We start from the raw sequence: 20,092 nt of genomic DNA, 5'->3' as shown, positions 1-20,092 counted from the left end.
GAATATGTTGTGACATTGGGCACTGAGCATCCTGGGTATTACAGAGTCTAGAACCAATGAACAAGCTAGTACTACACCAAATGCTTCCATATATGGAGATATTGTGTGTTTCTGGAGGATCACAATGAGAGATCTTTGTCTGCTGCTTGTGATATACTGCTTTCCATGATTATTCACAGTCTAGACTTTACTGGTGTAACTAAAAATAACTTGTGTTGCTTCACCGGATCACACAAATTATGTCAATAAGTGGCACCAGTGTCAATCAAGAAGTCCTTCCCTGAAGTGTACCTGCATTCCCCCATCCTGACCTGCCATCATGTCTGTCACACAGCTGACAACTCTATCACAACAAATGTGTCCTGGCTATCTGATAAACGTCTACATCTGTGACAGCGAGGTCGTGGCTGTTGATACTGATGGCTCACAAAACAAAGGAACTGTCCTAAAACAGACACTTAATTAGTTTCTGCTCACTTCACCAGACAACACTAGCACATCACCCTCACCCTCCATGTCTCTCCTCAAATATATCTGCTCCACCTTGGCTATATATCTACCTCAGTCACTGTATCAATCTCACCTTTACAGATCTATCTCACGTGCACCAGTGCTATATATCAACTTTATCCTTTGTTGGTGGGGTAGCCTAGTGGCCTAATAGTTAAGGCATCACAATGTAGACCTTGAATGGGCACAATGTGTCCATATCTGGTGTCCCCACCATGATATCGCTGGAATATTGCTGGAAGTGACTTAGAAACCACACTCACTCACTGACTCACCAACTCCATTCAACCAGTATATGCATTTCACTTCTACAAATCTATTTCAACCTTGACACATCTCCATCTGCCTCACCCTAGATATATCAACAACTCTGATATATACTGTACAGCAAAAGAAATGCAACTATTTTTTTTTTGGGGGGGGGGCAAATAGAAGACATAAACGTTAATGCTTACTTTCATGAGATAATCATTTTTTCTGTAAATTATGTTTCTTTTGCTGTTGAGTATGTGATCAGTTCACTTATGCTATACCTGCATGTTACCCTTGCTATATATTCACATTATCTCTGCAATGCACCTATTATAGTCTTGGTATAAACTGTCCACCTTACCTCAATAATGCTCTCCATCTCATTCTTTTCGATGGTTCCATTACCATCAATGTCATACATGTCAAACGCCCAGTTGAGTTTGTCCTCTGCTTTTCCTTTTTGTGATGTGATGTTGATCGCCATTAGAAACTCTTTGAATTCTATAGACCCACTTCCATCACGGTCAAAGGACCTGAACACATGCTCACAAAAGGCATCTGGATTACCTCCAGGGAAGAAGTTAGCATAGACGTTCTTGAACTTCTCCTTTGACAGCTGTCCATCGGGACAGTCTTCCTGCAAATAAAGACAAGGGGCATTAGCAGCAATATTCACTGAAAACATTCTTTAATCATGTACCATATCTTACACTAGTCAGTTAGCAACCCAAATCATCTTTTTTGAGATAGGTGAGTTGACAAGAACATGCACTGACACAGACCATGAACCATCAGGATCAACCGACGGGATCTTCAAGGGTAGCTGCATACATTTATACGTTCATCTGGGTGCATTCATACTGAAGGGGTTATGACACTGAATGTCAGTGGAACTTTACACACAAAACAAGAAGGTATTTGACCCTGTACATATACAAGGTACACACCAGTTCTGTGGTTCAAATAAATTGACCACAAAGGGGAGAAAAAGCCAATAGAACTCTGTAAACTCAGATCATTTATCCTACAGAGACATTTATCAATAATACAAAAACCCTTACACAGATTCTGTTTTGCCACTGAATATCTGCTGGCATAAAACTTTCAAATCCAATTCCATAAAGTGGACATTCCTTAAACTGACAAGCATCTTTTATGTCCATTTAATAAATAACTTTGGGAATGAAATTCAATATTTGAACAACATCTCCAACATTCTGTTCATGAAGATGTCTCCCAATATATTTGTATTAAAAATATTCACAGTCACTCAGAGTTGCAGCTCTACTGGACTGCAGTTAGGAAAGAAAGTTCAGATATTCCTAAACATTTTCCTTACAATTGCATATGGATCGTTAATATTTAATTGTCACGGAGAGCAAAAACTGAACAAAAACTGTGGGTGCAGAAAACAACCTGTGATAATAAGTAAGAATGAGCACACTGGGCTGTGGGACAGTCATCTGGGTAACAAATCCGGTATATCGAGGCAATCCATCTACACTGTCTGACACTAGTTCAGCAGGTGTGCCCATGCCAAGAAGGTAGTTCCTTAGACGGGAAGTCGGCAAGTCTCCATCAATTTCCTTCATTTCTCGTTTTTCTTTTAGAAAAAGAGCAGGTTTTCGTAGCCTCTAGTAGAGTAAACAAGCAGCATGCAATACATCAAAGGAAGGAAGTAACTGGACAAACTGGGCTGGGATTGAATCAAGGTGGTCCCATATTTCTCTGTAACATCACCTAGGGTACTGTCACAGTTTGAACCATGCAAAGTTCAGATGAATACCCGGAGCCCAAACTGCATGTATTGGTTATAGTAACTCTTAAATGTAATCAAAACTGGTAGCATTACATGCTGATGGAAAGTACAACAACAGCAATCATTGACAGTTAAAATTTATCACATTGAAACAGAAGAACTATACAAGAATTTTCCTACACAGTGAGTGCACATATTTATTAGATTATCACAAATCTAGTGATCACATGTCATCTTCCTCATCCTTCAGTTCTGCAGATAATGGCAGTGCCTGTCAGTGAATCCACAATGTTGCCTGTGACAGTGCACTAAGCTGCACTCAGCAGAACATGCTGTGATGGGCAGAGGTCCCTTGAGTTCCCGGAGCCATCATAACCCATCTGGATACTACAGGCAGGGCGAACACTTCGGACATTGCAGATAATGTACTGTCCTAATCCTCATGGTGTATAACACCATGAGCTCCACACGGTGTCTGGTACATGTCAGCTTCTGACACCATGTTCCTGTGAGACTGTCAGTTTGTACTTACCACCTGCAATGTCAGACAGGGTGAACACACTATCTTGTCTTAATGCAATGCCAGACAGAGGTGAATACATCATTTTGTATCACTACAATGCCAGGCAGGGGTAAATACAGCATCTTGTCTCACTGCAATGTCAGACAGGGCAAATACAGCATCTTGTCTCCCTGCAATGCCAAACGGGGAAAATACAGCATCTTGTCTCACTGCAATGCTAGACAGGCAAACCACACCATCTTGTCTTATTGCAATGTCAGACAGGGGCAAATACAGCATCTTGTCTCACTGCCATGTCAGACAAGGCTAACACACCATTTTGTCTCATTGCAAAGTTACCCAAGGGCGAATACATCATCTTGTCTCACTGCAATGTCAGACAGGGCAAACAGAGCATTTTGTCTCACTGCAATGTCAGACAGGGCGAACCACACCATCTTGTCTCACTGCAATGTCACACAGGGGCAAATTCACCATCTTGTCTCACTGCAATGTCAGACAGGGTTGAATACACCATCTTGTCTCACTGCATATGTCTACGACATCAGTGAATGCATATTGTAAAAGAACATGAGACAAAAATTCCTATATTGCTGGACAAACAGATCTCTATTTTATTATTATTCTCAATTGTTATTCACACAGGGAAAGGGAGATATTTAACTTTTAAATGAGTAAATGAATTTGACAGTGTTCTTTCTTTGACATCTTATTAGATACACTGTAATCCCAATGAAAGTTACAAGCATGCATATGTTCAACAAATCGGTTATGAATGCCATATAGAATTGCTGGCGTTTCTTTTCTGCATATAACATTACTGGAATGGTATAATGGACAGACATCAAGCTCAAGCTGCCAGCAACAAGTGTAATGGATGGATTAAGTGACACAAATACTGCATACTTGCAAAGTGAAAACTTTTGCATCTGTTCTTGACGTAAATGTTTCGGACAGTTGGAACAAAAGTGCCCAGTGGTATGAATGAGCCACAAAAGCACTGTTTCTTACTCAAAGTAACATAACCACCTGCCAGAACTGAAAAGAATTGTCCAACTGAACTTGTTATCAGATATGTGAAAGATATTAATTCATTATGAAACAAACATTGCTGAGGATGATCAGGGTGTTCTCTATTGTAGAAATCTGTTTTATTTCATTATCCCCTTTTAAAATGACATTTTGACTGATGCATTTTACAGCATGGCTAATGTGCTATAAATGCAAATTCAACTAAAAGTAATTTAAGCAGCGACTCTGTGGTAGTCCTATGCCTCCAGAAATAGCCCCAATAACCTGATCTCGCCTTGGGAGTTACCTGCCCTTTGAACACTGAGCAACAACCTTTAAAGTTTAATAGGAATCCAGCAGTGGCAAAGATAATGGGGTGAGCTGGGTTTTGAATCCTGCTTTAAACAATATTTCAGTTATATTATGGCACGTCATTTCAAAGCAGGCTGGTGATGTCGACAGACATAGGATCATAATCAGATATTCAAAGCATCAGTGGAGAATATAACACAGAAATACCCAGAGAGAACAAATCTGGGGACTTACCTTTTTTAGCATGCAAGCATGATTAAAACTTTCAAATTGAATAAACAGCCAATGTATAAACCTTTTTTTATTAAACAATATGACTTCCAGAGAAACATGATCATTGTTGAAATGTGAACAATACAAAGATTGTATACAGAAATCATGGACTGAATACTGGCCACGGACTCAAACTTATCAAATGTCACAAAGTACATTCAAGAAAAGATTATTCAGAATGTCTACACACATTAAAATGTCTGATTTGTGTTATGTTTTGGATGCCAAGCACTGTTTTTGTAAACTGAAAGTGGGTGAATGTAGGAACCTGTGGAACTACCAGCAGTAATCAATGTTCCACCAAGAATTCCACTGGCCTCTTCTAAAGTCACAAAGGCTGTGTTGTATATGGACATGTTAAACAACCTCCTGTGAGTTTCATACTGACAACATACTGGTCCACATGCATTTGCTTAACTGTTAAGTTAACCAGTATTTCCTAAAATACAAATTCCAAAGTTACTCGATTTGATAAACAGTCATTTGTATTGCCTGGCATATACACTCCTGAGATACATGATGTCCATATTGAAGAAGTGTTTCACTCAGTACCATCTCTGCCACAGTATGTGCTAGGGACAGTTGCAGAATTCACGAGTGGACCTGTGCTCATTAGAAACATGCAACGTGATGTTCATGATACTGTAGAAACATACAGACTTAGTTTCAACAGTGTTGAAACTATTATCATGTTTTAAATAGTCACTATGCAACTACATAAACCTCTACTATGCAGCATTTTCTATATCAGGATACAAAATACGATTATATGCTGATTGTTCCTGAAGTTTGTCTAAGGGACATTTACCATGACCTACATAGTATCTGTATATAGATAGATATAGAAGGGAAGTGTATGAAATCAGAGAAGCCATCACTACAATGGCAGGTCCTTCCTCTTGCCCTAGTCTTTCTTATGCCCATAATCTAGCAATAGATAACATGCTTGACACTAACAGATGTTAATCAGTGAATCCAATCTTTTCCTTGTTTAATGTCTAGCCAATAGCACATTGTAGTGTTTGTTTATTCACTGACACACTGATAACTATCAGATATCCTACCCTGGGGTGGTGGAAAACACACTGTAACCTTTTCCCCTTTGTTAACTGATAAATCAGTAATACCATCCTGCAGGTGATCTCTCATGTTATACATTTTCATTGACAGGGTCATTATACCACAAAGAAAACCATCTGGCAATCATTGGCGACTAGTGAAAAAGACGTTTGTCACTATAAAATATATTGGACTTAAAAATCAGAAGTTGTATCACTAGTAGTCTGTAATAATTATCTCAGTTCACTTTCATCATCAAATACTTACTACAGTTTTTTCTTCTTCCCACTAAAAGTCAACTGTATTTCCAACACTGGAGCCTAAACTCTACTTTCTTCCTCATCTTAATACTTCTAGTCTATACTTATTCAAAACACATGCACTTAAATCTACTTTTTGAGCCTTTGAAATCTCTATCAATTTTAAAACAGGAATCACACTTTCGACAAGAGACCAGAAAGTTGTTCCAGACATTAATGCTCTCATTGATAGACAATCCCAAAGCATCTCAAATATGCTTACCCTTTTTGTTAGATGTCTGATGTCAGCAATGGTCTTCAGTGAGCCAGTCATAATTCTCAGTGGGTTTTGGTCATTTAGACACAACTGAATATGTTTCAGTGAATAATCATGACTAGGAATTTTTGCATTGATGTCTCATAGTGACACATGTCACAGCACAGAAATGACATATATACTGATGTAGGGCAAATCCTTGATGGCTACTGGCATTATCTCATGAAATATAACATTTTATTGTAGTTACTGTGCCATGTAATTTGATATGCATTTTAAATGAACATGTGGACAAAGAATTCTTGGTGGGGGCATGGTGGGCGAGCTGGTTAAAGTGCCAGGCTAGAGATCCAGCAAACTCAAGGTCAAGCCCACCTGTGCTCGAGTGTAAAAACCTTTGAGTCAACTTTGTGTGCAGACCCTTCCAGTGTTACCCCTAGTGTGCAGTATACATCCCTGTGCACTTAAAAGAACCCACAAATCTGTCTGTATTTGACCAGATGGTGGCCACATGAATACATGCACATACCTAGTTGCGGGTACTGCAACGTGCAGTAAACTTTGACAAAGTGCTGTGACTATGAGTCCCAGTCCACCCAGCTGTGAATGGGTACCTCGTAAGGATGGGAAAGCCACATTAACTCGGTGTGCCTAGCGGCTGCAAGAGTTGTATGCTCCACAGCAAGTTGAAATTGGGAACTGTGCCGTATGAGACTGATATAAAATGATCGAGGGGAAAACAAAGTGCCTTTGAGCAGGTGATCTGGATAATGGCGCAATATGAATATATATTAATAAAAAGCACACTCCATCCATACTGACAGCCGTGACATCTGTTCCATCTGCTTATACTAACTGATAGAGCTTTCAGCAATATTCCTGCAATATCATGGTCGGGGACAACAGAAATGGGCCTCATAAATTGCACCCACACGGGGTGTGAAACCCAGGCCCTTGTGTGAGGAGTAAGCCCTTTGTAACACTAACAAGCAGGCTAACCCCTTCCAAATCCTTTCAGACAGGTGAAAGTCCCAAGGTACAATAGACCTTCAGCAACCCATGCTTGCCATTAAAGGTGACTATGCTTATCGTAAGAGGCAACTAATGGGATCGGGTGGTCAGGCTCGCTGACTTGGTTGACTCATGTCATCAGTTCACAATTGCGCAGATTGATGCTCATGTTGTTGGTCACTGGATTGTCTGATCCAGACACGATTATTTACAGACTGCTACCATATAGCTGGAACATGGCTGAATGCGGCATGAAACTAAACTCACTCACTCCAAATGTTTTTCAGTTTTTAACAATAATTCCGATATGACCATGTGGGCAATGTCATGACGTCAGGGAGAGAGATACATGCCCTTAGTTATCTGGTTTTCTTATCAATTACAAAAAAATAAAATAATCATCCACAATGACTGATCAGAAATGACTTAGTGAGAGTGGTCTGATATTATTTGAATATTATTTGGTGTTTATTTTGATGTTTATGGTGAAACATGGGTGCTGAATGAAATTTGAAACATGTGGCACACAGTGAAATGCAGCACTTTGAATACATTTGAAATAGATGGAATGTAGCTGCAGAGCATACCAACTACAGCTCATATGATCCCTCAAATATTAGGGATGTGGTCTCGGAGTTAACTGACCACTAGAATATAAAGACTTGACTATATCTGACTTGAACAACCAGCCGAGTGTACAAAACCCACTTGATACGTATGTTAACATACATGGGCGTCATAAAAAAGATATTAGCAGAACAAAATAGCACATGTAACGAGCAAGTCTCCGCATCATATGTGATAAATGAGCTGATCACCTAGGTTTACCCAAGATGCATCAGAAATCAGCTTGCCATACACGATGGAATATAGATGTGTCTCCTGTTGGTAAACTCTCTACTCAGCACTGTTAAATGGCCCTGGACATCTCTCTGACTTAAGTGGAACCACCAGACCAATCTGTCGGCAGTGGCTGGTTCTCCCAAACACATTCTGCAGTCAAAGATGGATGAATTATGCCCAGTATTTGAAGTAAAAACCCAGGCAAGGGTTGTCCAAGACCTTCTGACGGATCAGATGTGTCTGCATCAGAATGACTTGCTTGATAAAAACATAGGAGTTTCCAATAAAATACAAACACCAAGACAGCTGCTGTAGATTATCATGGCAGGAAGGGATGGTAGACGTGTGATGAGGTCACTATCTGGTTGTACTGGTTTACTCTCATGCTGCCTCTTTTTGAACTGCTTCAGATTTGTGGATCTAACACAATGATCATTATGCAGTGATCAGTTTGTACAAAACCTCTGTGTGAGATAGTAGGAGTTGTTTCAAATGGGTTATCACTGGGATTCAACAGGTTATCACTTCAGACTGAGACATACACAGGTTACATTATTGGTCACAAGTACAACAACATACTGCATCACATTATAGGTGAAGTCAGGTGAAATGGGGTTTCATATGACAGTCAAAGTAGTCAGTTGTACAGCAACGTGCATGAGTGTGGGTGACTGCTGGACAATACAGGGCAGGCTGAGTTAACAGATTACCATGCAGTCTAACACAAATACATAATTCAGATACATGATACTGACTGAGTATAGACTCCAAGTTGTGATGTTTCAGAACAGACTGTAGAAACTCATTGGTTTTTCTTGTTTAGGATGGTTCATATACACACCAAGGGGGATCTTTCAAAACAGTGTGTAGACCTTATTGGTTTGTTTGGTCCAGGATGGTGTATGCTGCAGAGTGCTACTATATAGACTCCAAGTAGGGATCTATCAGAACAAATTGCTTTATACTACAAAGTGTTGTCATAAAGATTCCATGTGGGGATCTTTCAGAACAGTGTTTAGATTCCAAGTCGGGATTTATCCAAACAGCCAGTAGACCGTCATTGGTTTGCCTGGTACAGATTGGTTTATAATGCAGAGTGCTATTATAGACGCCAAGTTAGGGTGTTTCAGAACAGCCTGTAAACCCACACTGGCTTGTCTGGTTCAAGATGGTTTATACTGCAGAGTGCTGTCATACAGACACCAAGTGAGGATCTTTCAAAACAGTGTGTAGATGGTCATTGGTTTGTCTGGCCCACGATGGTTTATACTGCAGAGCGCTATTGTAAAGTGGGACCTTTCTGGGAACCTTTCATTATCTATACCAATTTAGCAGTGCATGACTACCCCTTCACAGAGAGACAGTGTTAAAGTTAGGTAAGTGATATTAATGTCTGTGTCTAGACCAAGGCTGTATATAGCCTATGCAGCATGGTATACTACTCAAGAGCACTTCAGGGCTTCCCAACAATACCTTCATATTTCCATAGTTCATCTGTTAACGCATAAAAGATTTGGGTAGTCCGTAAGTTCTTTGAGCAGTATATTTCACAGGATTCACTAATGATTAAGGATACTGGCTTTGTAACATATAAATGGAATATTCAGTGCACCAGACAAAGCATGCCAACAATGTATTTACTGACCTATATTGTCCTTTAACAAGTTATTACAACAATAGCTGTTAGTGCAACAGACTAAGAGCACCTGCTCTCAACCCTCGATGCTCATCTTTGGGTTCATTCCCAGACCCTGTCATGCATGTCAGGCACCACTCATGCCTAAATATAAACCATTTTCTTTGAGGCTGTGCAATTTCCAATCTATATCTCCTCTTTGACTTGTGCTGTAATGTTCAGTCTACAGATGGACACTTTTTGGCTGGATCAACAGCTATTCGGGAAACAAGTTGAAACAACATCAATCTTGTCCTGACTAAAAAGGCCGTCTGTTGTGTTTGATGACAAAGGTCTACTCATGTGTGTTGTTCATGGTGTAAGTGAGATGCTGAAATGGGTTATCAGTTCAGAGAGTTGCAATGTCTGAGATGCAGGTGAACACATGACTTTTCTCTGTCTACCCCTTATCTTGCCTCTGTGAGCACAGTCAATACCCCCTGCCACCACCACAGCTGACGTGATGACAGGCAGGGACTGTAACTTCATTGGGCCTGTGACCCCAGACGTCAGTGATACCTAGTTAACCTCAGGTCCTGTTTGCAATTAGTATCACTGTACACTGAGCCAGTATATGTGTGGAAATTATTCTATATTTGTCTCTTGTCACTGTCTACTGCTGTCCTGTAAACATATGGCAAGGGTGCCAGGGCATAGATCTGCCATGTGTATCAGGCCATGTCTTGATTTGTTTCCCCAGATCAATAAAAACAAAATTATTCATCAACCTGATGTCGATAAATATTGCACATTAATATCTACATGATACAATTCAGTTGGTTCACTTTAAGAAGGCAGGTTATTTTGGGGTATTCAATTGATTTTTAAAACATGGAACAGAGGTTTTCCCATGAGTTTAATGTAACCTGTCTCACGACTGTCTATTTAGCTGATGTTCTAATAACATGTGACTCTTTCTTGGTTTTAAAGATTCTAAAAGGAAACCTGAATGAAAGCTTCAAAAGCCAACAACAGCATGCAGGACACTTTACAGTTTTAAGTCATAATGAATAAATCATCTATGTTCTAATTAATCAAGTTTGCAGCAGATGATAGTAAAACATTAATATATGTGCATGATTCATGTAAAATAGTTACAAACATCCAATACATTCAGTTGTTGTCATGGCCACACATTTCATAAATGAGACTAATTATGTCCAAGGATAGCAGCTGTGTTTTTGTATAATTTTGCAATGCCATCAGATGAAACTGGGAGCATTTTTGTGCTAGTGTCAGATCAATAGTGATGCTACCATGGACTAATAGTCTCATCATGTATGCATTACTGTTCCACATCCTGGTCACCTCATAGCTCTGATACCACCTCGCAAATACCACACCTACACAGTCATCAGACTTACTTTACACACTGAGGGTTGAAGGTGTTAGACATGGCACAACACACATGGGTTACAGACTGAGGGTTGAAAGTGCTGGATATGGCACAACACACCTGGGTTACAGAGTGAGCATTTAAAGTGATGGATATGGCACACATGGGTAACAGACTGCGGGTTGAAAGTGCTGGATATGGCCCAACACTCATGGGTTACAGATTTAGGTTTGAAGGCGTTGGGCATGGTACAACACATGTAGGATACACACTGAGGGTTGAATGTGTTGGGCATGGTACAACACATGTAGGTTACACACTGAGGGTTGAAGGTGTTGAGTATGCCACAACACATGTAGGTTACACACTGAGGGTTGAAGGTGTTGCAAATGACACAACACATGTAGGTTGCAGACAGAGGATTGAAGGTGTTGCATATGACACAACACACATGGGTTACAGACTTAGGGTTGAAAGTGCTGGATATGGCACAACACACCTGGGTTACAGACTTTCACCACTTACAGTTTACTTTCATACAGGTTAGTTCCATTTATAGTTTTGTGAAGTAAAAAACTGTTAATTATGGATAACCATGATATAGTAGAAGTATTGTAATTTACTCTGCTGTCGTGAAATGTATCATGTACAAAATGCACGTTTACACCACACATTCTATTGAACTAGTCATATTGAACAGTCTCATAAAGACTTGTTTTCATATGAACTAGTCATACTACTGACTTATTTCACACTGAATATATTATTTTTGCCACCAGATTTTTCTGTGTGATCTCATGCTTGCCAGAGGACAAATGTAATCTCAGACAACTGTCATCAGTATTCTCCTCAATCATTTTTCACTTCATATATTATACACAATGTCTGTCAACACAATTTTACTTCCCCAAGATAATAGTCAGCCATTAATGCATGCAATGACATGATAGCCTTGTGCTTGTGGAAACCCTGATGTTGGTTTAAGGCATCCTGTAACACCCATAGACAGCACTGTGAGCCATTGACTGTTCCAAGTAGTGATGAGCTGATTGAGCTGGTTACTGTCCCAGGAGGATGTGATTGAGCTGGTTACTGTCCCAGGAGGATGTGATTGAGCTGGTTACTGTCCCAGGAGGATGTCAGCTTAATAAGCCGTCAATACAGAGTACTAACTAACTAACACACAGCACCTGACGCTGAACAGTTTAAGATTCATCAACACTTGTATTCTGACCAGTCATTCACTAAGGTGTTCATGAAGAAGCTTCATGTTTCTGGAGCTATTAATGGCCAGGTTGACATGGTTACGAAGTCAAATGGCTGGCTCACAACCCATATGAATTAGTGTGGGTTAAGATAATTTTCTACACAATGTTGAGTAGATAGTTGTATTTGAAATATCAGCTGTCAACATGACATTCTCAATACATACCTCCAAATGAAACAGATGCTAAGATACTCACAAAGTCATTAACCTTGAAACCCTTTACTGTAATGAAAACCATCTCAATGCAGAAAGCCATTACTCCCTATACACAGCTTAAAGCAAGAACCATCAGAAAATGTCAAATCCCCCTGGCCCCAACAAATTAGGAAGAACGAGCTATCTGATTGTTCTGGAGGAGAGTCAAATTCCATGAGATTGTTCCTATCTAATCTGTCTGTCTGTATACATGAGTACCATATGTACAGAGTTATAACTTTATAATGGAATTGTGAGATGGAACACAATAACTGAAACTCTGTCAGGAGCTAAAAGCCCCACCATACAATTGGGTCATTGTGTGAACATGCTGAAGAAAACCAGTAGTGTTAGAGATATGTTACTAAAACTAAGAAAAAACAAACATTGCTGTCTTGAGAGCGTAGGTTAAACTTGTTGCTACAGATAAAAATATAAATTCTAAAAGTTTCTGAAGAGGAAAAGGCAGTAGTTTCCAACTATTTCTTTGCATGTGCACAACTTTATGAAGAAAATATACTCAATTGTCTATTGTAGACACATGAACCGACAAAACAAGATTGCATAAAGACAGACAAAATGGACAGTAAGTGAGTGAGTTTAGTTTTATGCTGCACTCAGCAATATTCCAGCTATGTGGCAGCGATCTGTAAATAATCAAGTCTGGACCAGACAATCCAGTGACCAAAAACATGAGCATCGATCTGTGCAATTGGGAACCGATGACATGTGTCAACCAAGTCAGCAAGCCTGACCACCCTAGTCGCTTCTTATGACAAGCATAGTCACCTTTCATGGCAAGCATGGGTTGCTGAAGACCTATTCTACCCCTTCATGGGTCTGAAAATGGAGAGATTACTTTACTCCACCAGTGTGCAAAATTGTAAAAAAATTGCAAAACTACTGATACTTTTAAGCGAGGGCTTTGATCATTTGGAAAAGTGATACTGTGATACTGTGTGTTCTCAGATCCAACATGTGCTCAAGGTGTATAGTTCTGTCTTGAATATGCTAAAGGTGTATAGTCCTGTCTTGAATATTCTCATGGCGTCTAGTCCTGTCTTGAATGTGCTCAAGGTGTATAGTCCTGTCATGAATGTGCTCAAGTGAGTGAGTGAGTGAGTTTGGTTTTGCACTGCAATATTCCAACACTATCATGTCAGGAGGCAGATTGTGTTCAAGTCTTACAGTCTTGTCATAAATGTATTAAAGACTTATAGCTCTGTCATTATTTTATTCAAGACTTACCATGAAGCCCTTGTACCACTTGAGAATTTCACCCTTCTCAAAGTTGGTGTTGGACACGAGGAACTCAATGTCCTCATCTGGCAGTTTCTTGGAGTTGCAGCATCCCATCCTGGCCTGAAGGTACGCCTCTGGTCATCGACCTGCAACAAGAGAGCAGATGTACACTTCCATGTGATGTGGACTCTTCTGTATCTCCTATGACAATGACAACATGTCTTCATCCCCTGCTCTCTAACTCAATGATGTTTTCTTCACAACCTCTCCATACCATATTTATATGTGCAAAACCTGAAACACATTCTATGTGGATCTGATTACCTCTGCGTGTCTCCTCTTGGCATTACACAGAAGAACAAGACCTCAGTACCACTGCTTGCTCCCTACATTATCTCAGGAACAATATGACTACCTGCAGATGAATATTGTCCATCACATGGAGGAATAAGTCAACATCAGCCCTGTTTGTCTAGGGTTCCTTCATGATCTCTGGACAATACATTATTAAAAAAAAAAAATAGACTTACCATAAAAACATGTTTCAGGGGACACTGATTATATGCAGGAGACTTTTTTACACATTCACCATCATTGTTCATTATTCATTAAACAAAGCCAAAGCACTTTTCCCCCAATGTCATCTTTTTGTGATAGATTTGCTAACAATCTGATTGTTCATATCAACACTATGATATATTATATACTATGATCACTATTCACCTATCATTCAGTTGCTACAATAAATGTCGAAGGTCTGTGGCCTTGCAGTTGACCTGTTGTGATATGACCAGCTCACTGCAAGACAGAAAGACTCATGCCTAAATATAAACCATTTTCTTTGAGGCTGTGCAATTTCCAATCTATATCTCCTCTTTGACTTGTGCTGTAATGTTCAGTCTACAGATGGACACTTTTTGGCTGGATCAACAGCTATTCGGGAAACAAGTTGAAACAACATCAATCTTGTCCTGACTAAAAAGGCCGTCTGTTGTGTTTGATGACAAAGGTCTACTCATGTGTGTTGTTCATGGTGTAAGTGAGATGCTGAAATGGGTTATCAGTTCAGAGAGTTGCAATGTCTGAGATGCAGGTGAACACATGACTTTTCTCTGTCTACCCCTTATCTTGCCTCTGTGAGCACAGTCAATACCCCCTGCCACCACCACAGCACTTTTCCCCCAATGTCATCTTTTTGTGATAGATTTGCTAACAATCTGATTGTTCATATCAACACTATGATATATTATATACTATGATCACTATTCACCTATCATTCAGTTGCTACAATAAATGTCGAAGGTCTGTGGCCTTGCAGTTGACCTGTTGTGATATGACCAGCTCACTGCAAGACAGAAAGACTGAGAGGTGTAAAAGACTCCATGTCATCAAGCTGCGACACCAGCAATCCTATCACCATCAATCTGCAACTATGACAGACAATTATGGGCATTATGTCTAAAACCAAGCCCTTCCTGACGCAAACTGTATGGTATTTAATTACAATTTTCTGCAACAGCTGTACCAATCACCTAGGTCAGTTGAACATAATCACCTCATTTTCAACTGATTACTGCTCACTTAGAATACTACTATCCATACAACAAATTAAAATAACTAAGCCAAGCAAGAAATCTCAGGCTTACAGGTCAACATATCACAGCTACACAATCATCATTGTTCAATATCACAAATGCAAGGCATGTATTTTGAAATTACTTAACCATTCCATGGATAAGCATTAATACCCTAGTGGTGACAGGAAATGATTACATGACTTGTCATTACATTACAAGGTCATTTTTTACGCCTTCCCATCATGATGTGATTTTCCTATCAATATTCTGGGAAATATGTCACCTTTACGAGACAATGAGGTAAACCCAAGCAGCCAGTTACACAACTTGTTATTATGCATTAAAATGGTGGTTGCCTGTTAGTACTGCCATGTTGATTACAAGCACAGCAAGATACAGCGCAAGCAACACTCTGCCTTCCACCAAGGACAAACATCAGTGAGAGCAGGCATCGAATTCAAATCAACTAAATATGCATGTAAAACAGGAATATAATCCACATGATCAGTAAGTCAAACAATTATGCAGAGGTTTGGGAGAACTTAATCAAACTGTTTCTGCATCATTTTACGCTTTGGAAAAGTTCATTAAGTTGCTAATTACCACTAACTGCCACTCTGCGGTGGCTGGACATTTTTATATCAATCAGTTTCTTGTGTTCCAAAGAAAAGTTTCTAAAGATGTCAGCTATTAAGTTTCTTGTACATTGTAGCACCTCAGATGACTGGGCATCCATAGCTGTCCCCACTTCTGAAAGAAGACATACAAGACTTTCCTTCAAGTCAATGACCCACCATCTCTCCACACACAGATTGTATGTCGAGCTTCCTCAACCAAAGCACCACACCTTTTACACAGAAATCAATAATATATTCATTGGAACAAAATTTTAAGCAAATCACCAGTTTGAAAAAGATGTTTAGGGGATGTTTGTTGTCTTCAGAAAGAGATAATGAACATAGCAACTTGGAATTTGCTCCACTTGATAAATGATAATGCTAATTGTACTGACAGCTACAGGATCACACCAAAAATTATGAACCAAATTTTTATGTTTTTCTCTCCACAAAGACTTCCTAATCTTCAATTTGTGGAAGGTGTCTGGGCATTCAGCATTGCGTTGAAGCAGTGCTACCTGACACGTATGCTACACAAGCTATCACACTTTTGTAGGCAGTTACAGTAGGCATCCAGGTGCTACCATAGTACATTACGAAGCTTCCATCCTTTCACATGCAGATGTGAGAACTTCATCTTTTTGTTACAGACACAGTGCAAAAAAAGATTCGCAACTGACCCAAAGGAAAAGAGTGCGGCAGATTTCAGTAGTGTACCAGGTCTGGACCGAGCAAACCAGTGATTGAAAACATGAGCAATGATCCCTGCAGCACAAAACCTCATCACTAAAATCAGTGTGGCTATCTGAGGATAAGTTGACATACTTGGGCCAAACTCTCACTGGCAATCTCTGTCAGATAAGACAGACATGTAAATGACCATTTCAGGTATTTCCTACACAACCTACTCTTTTTGTAAAATGAGCAAGCAAGATCATGTACTAATAGACTTCATGTCCAAATTGAAATTTGAATCCTACATTTGAAGGAAGTATGATCCATGGCCCCAGATTCATCACCATCATGATTTAATACCCACCATCCATGGAACTCTCCCCACATTCATCACCAGGATGATTTAATACCCATCATCTATGGAACTCTCCCCACATTCATCACCAGGATGATTTAATACCCACCATCCATGGAACTCTCCCCACATTCATCACTAGGATGATTTAATACCCACCATCCATGGAACTCTGTACTTCCAAAATGTTGACATGGTTAAAAACCAAAAATCTAAATCACACAAAAGAATTGATTTCATCCAGCTTTAGAGCAGGCAGGCAATCTTTCAGAGCATTTCTTGTTACTTCATGATATACATTTCTTGTGAAATCCCCTGAAGGCTTTCAGTGTGGAGGAGGATGGGGTAGATACAAGGCTGATAGTGGTACAGAAGTGAACATGTAATGATTGTAAATCCTAGGTTATTTCTCGCTATTGAATAATTAAAAATTCAGTACAAACAAGTTTTGATATCGGCTGGTTTCAAACTCAAAACTAAAATTACTATATTTCTTAGAATTGTATGGCTTGAACAAAGCCTTTAAAAATGTTTGGCTAGAAATTGAAATCAGAGTTTGCTTTCACAGCTTGTCAAAGCTGTTGTGACAGCTCCTCTGCAGAGATGCAGGAACTAGTTGTTATCACTTCGCTGTTAGTGTTATCACTACATTATGAAGAAAGCATGTGGGTTATTGCCTGAGGGGACCCTGAAGAGCTAAACATCTATGTCATCTATCAGAATATGCAGAGAGAACAAAAGTAGATTAGCAAGGTCCTTCAAAGTTACAAAAATTCCTTAAAAGCAACTATTACTGCTCAGAAATATACGTCATGAAGAAATTAACAGTTTAAGTTTCAAACATGTTTTGGGTACACATCAGACTTCTTCCTATCCGTCTCAGGTGGAGAAGTGGAAAGACCTCCATATGTTGGGGTGAGAATGAGGATGACAACAGGCTTCTGGAACTGAGAAGGTGATGATTACAGGCTCCTGGAACTGAGAAGGTGATGACTACAAGCTCCTGCGGCTGAGGAGCGGATGAGCTCAAGCCTTTGGAGCTGAGAAGAAAATGAGTACAGCTCCTGTCTCCTGGAACTAAGAAAATGAATACTACTAGCTCCAAGAACTGAGAAGGGATGACTCCAGGCTCCCTGAGGTGCGAATGGGATGACTGACTGCCTTGGAGCTGAAAACAAGCTGAGTACAGGCTAGTGATGCTGAATTTACCTCCCAAATCATTGGGTGAAGTTGCACTGAATCCTAGAAACAACTCTATCAGCCTATACACATGTCCTTTTCACCTCTAGCAGGCAATACGTGTATCCTTTTCACCTCTAGCAGGCAATACTTGTTTCCTTTTCACCCCTAGCAGCCAATACTTGTCTCCTTTACACCTCTAGCAGCCAATACTTGTCTCCTTTTCACCTTTAGCATCCTATACTCATCTCTATCTACAATCCTGCAGCTTACACTCATCCCATCTAAGATCTTGCAGCCTGTGTTCATCCCCTTCACAACTCAGGCAGCATTACTGAACATAATGGCTGAACATAAGAGGAAATAATATGTTTTAATGACTTCTGAAAGTTTCCCTGAGAAAAAATGTTGCCTACTATATGAGTTACTGGTAAGTCATTACATGGACTTAGTAATGGACTCTTCAGTTGTGATGTTTCAATTTCATGGTGTTTGTTTCAAAAGAAATGATGTCGGGACATGCTATACAGTCAACAAATGTACAAGTGTATGACTGTAGGTTCCCCACTGAGGAGACGCAGGAGTCATCTCTGTCATGTCCTGTAATTACAATGAGCAACAGTGAACAATGTCCATTAAGTCCAGAACACATACTTTTCATCCTGTGAAACCCTGATATCTCCTGGGCTATAATAATTGTATCTTCCTCCTCTTGACTGGTCTAACCAACTGCACAGCCAGCAGCAATGATGATAACTCACGGACAACAATAAGTAAACACTTCCCATGGGGCCATTGGACACTAGTCTCATCAGTCAGCGGTGAATCTTGGAATAAACCTAAATAATACCACTGTCTCTTCAACATGATTCAATGAATAAATACGAGCAGTTTATACCACACACCTACACATTATGTCTGTCACATGTAGAGGGCTGAGAATGTACAATGCTGTAAGCGGAGGCATTAGGCCACAGATGGTTCACTCACATGCAGGAGTGAATACTTGGGAGACTTGGACTGAAAGCACTTAGAACAGTGGTTCCATTCTATCATGGCAGCTACAGATGTAGGAGTCAACATGACCACACAATATAACGAGAAGATGCTGTAACCACTGGACTACAGGAAGCAGTGCAGGATAGAAAGTGGTGGCCTATTTCAGTATCCAAAGCTACCTACATACTATAACAGTAAAGGTAAATCGTCATGTGGAGTGGTCCTGACAATTCTGGGAGCAAAATCTGGGTGAAACCAGGATTCGAACATAGGAAAAGGGGACACTTGAGAGCAGGAACTGTTGGATGGGTCACAATCAAGGAATAGTGTCAGTATTCCTAGTAACTGTTGTTCATGTCAATGTCTCACTCTAATTCAAGTGGACTTCACAATATTGGCATAAAGAACAAAACACACATCACCAGTAGAGTGGTCCTCCTTCCAGAATAATATTTGGAATCACATGAAATTTATAAACAAGATATCAACGCATACTATTTAACAGTTTGTTGACTATGAAAATCGATAAAGATAACAATACGGAAAAACACATGAATACCATCATTGATGATTAATTGATGATAAAGAAACCATTGATTACAAATCTTATTCTTCTGCAGCTTGTTTACATTTATCATCTATTTCCATCAGCTGAATGTCCACACTGCCCAACATTTACACAAGGAACACCATACCTATGGAAACAGACCAGCACCAGCAGGTCCCTGGGCTTGGTCCATCTTCGGTCTATGTACTCTGTTATAGAGATGATAGACTATTGAGCTATCTCACTGCTAGGTAAACATCTTACTGAACAAGACAAACTTAATTCATTTACTGAATTATCACTGAATCGATAAACACACCTGGACATTCTCACAACACTCGATACATCCTTGCACTGCT

General features: G+C 39.8%; 1 protein-coding gene across 3 annotated transcripts in view; it reads right to left on the bottom strand.

Moving 5' to 3' along the window:
* Positions 1-20,092, bottom strand: part of LOC137291716 (neuronal calcium sensor 2-like) — a 127,123-nt gene that overhangs the window by 18,141 nt on the left and 88,890 nt on the right. For all 3 annotated transcript variants that reach the window (XM_067823174.1, XM_067823176.1, XM_067823177.1), the window contains 2 exons: positions 13,791-13,930; positions 1,124-1,399 (listed from right to left, as the gene is read on the bottom strand). In XM_067823174.1, the coding sequence (XP_067679275.1) occupies positions 1,124-1,399; positions 13,791-13,898 (384 nt within the window). In that variant the 5' untranslated portion in view covers positions 13,899-13,930. The remainder of the gene's footprint in view (positions 1-1,123; positions 1,400-13,790; positions 13,931-20,092) is intronic.

The sequence above is a fragment of the Haliotis asinina genome, chromosome 7 (genome assembly GCF_037392515.1).
Source record: "Haliotis asinina isolate JCU_RB_2024 chromosome 7, JCU_Hal_asi_v2, whole genome shotgun sequence".
Lineage (NCBI taxonomy): Eukaryota > Metazoa > Mollusca > Gastropoda > Lepetellida > Haliotidae > Haliotis > Haliotis asinina.
Note: the sequence above shows the minus strand (reverse complement) of the source record. Positions and strands in the feature narration are given on the sequence as shown.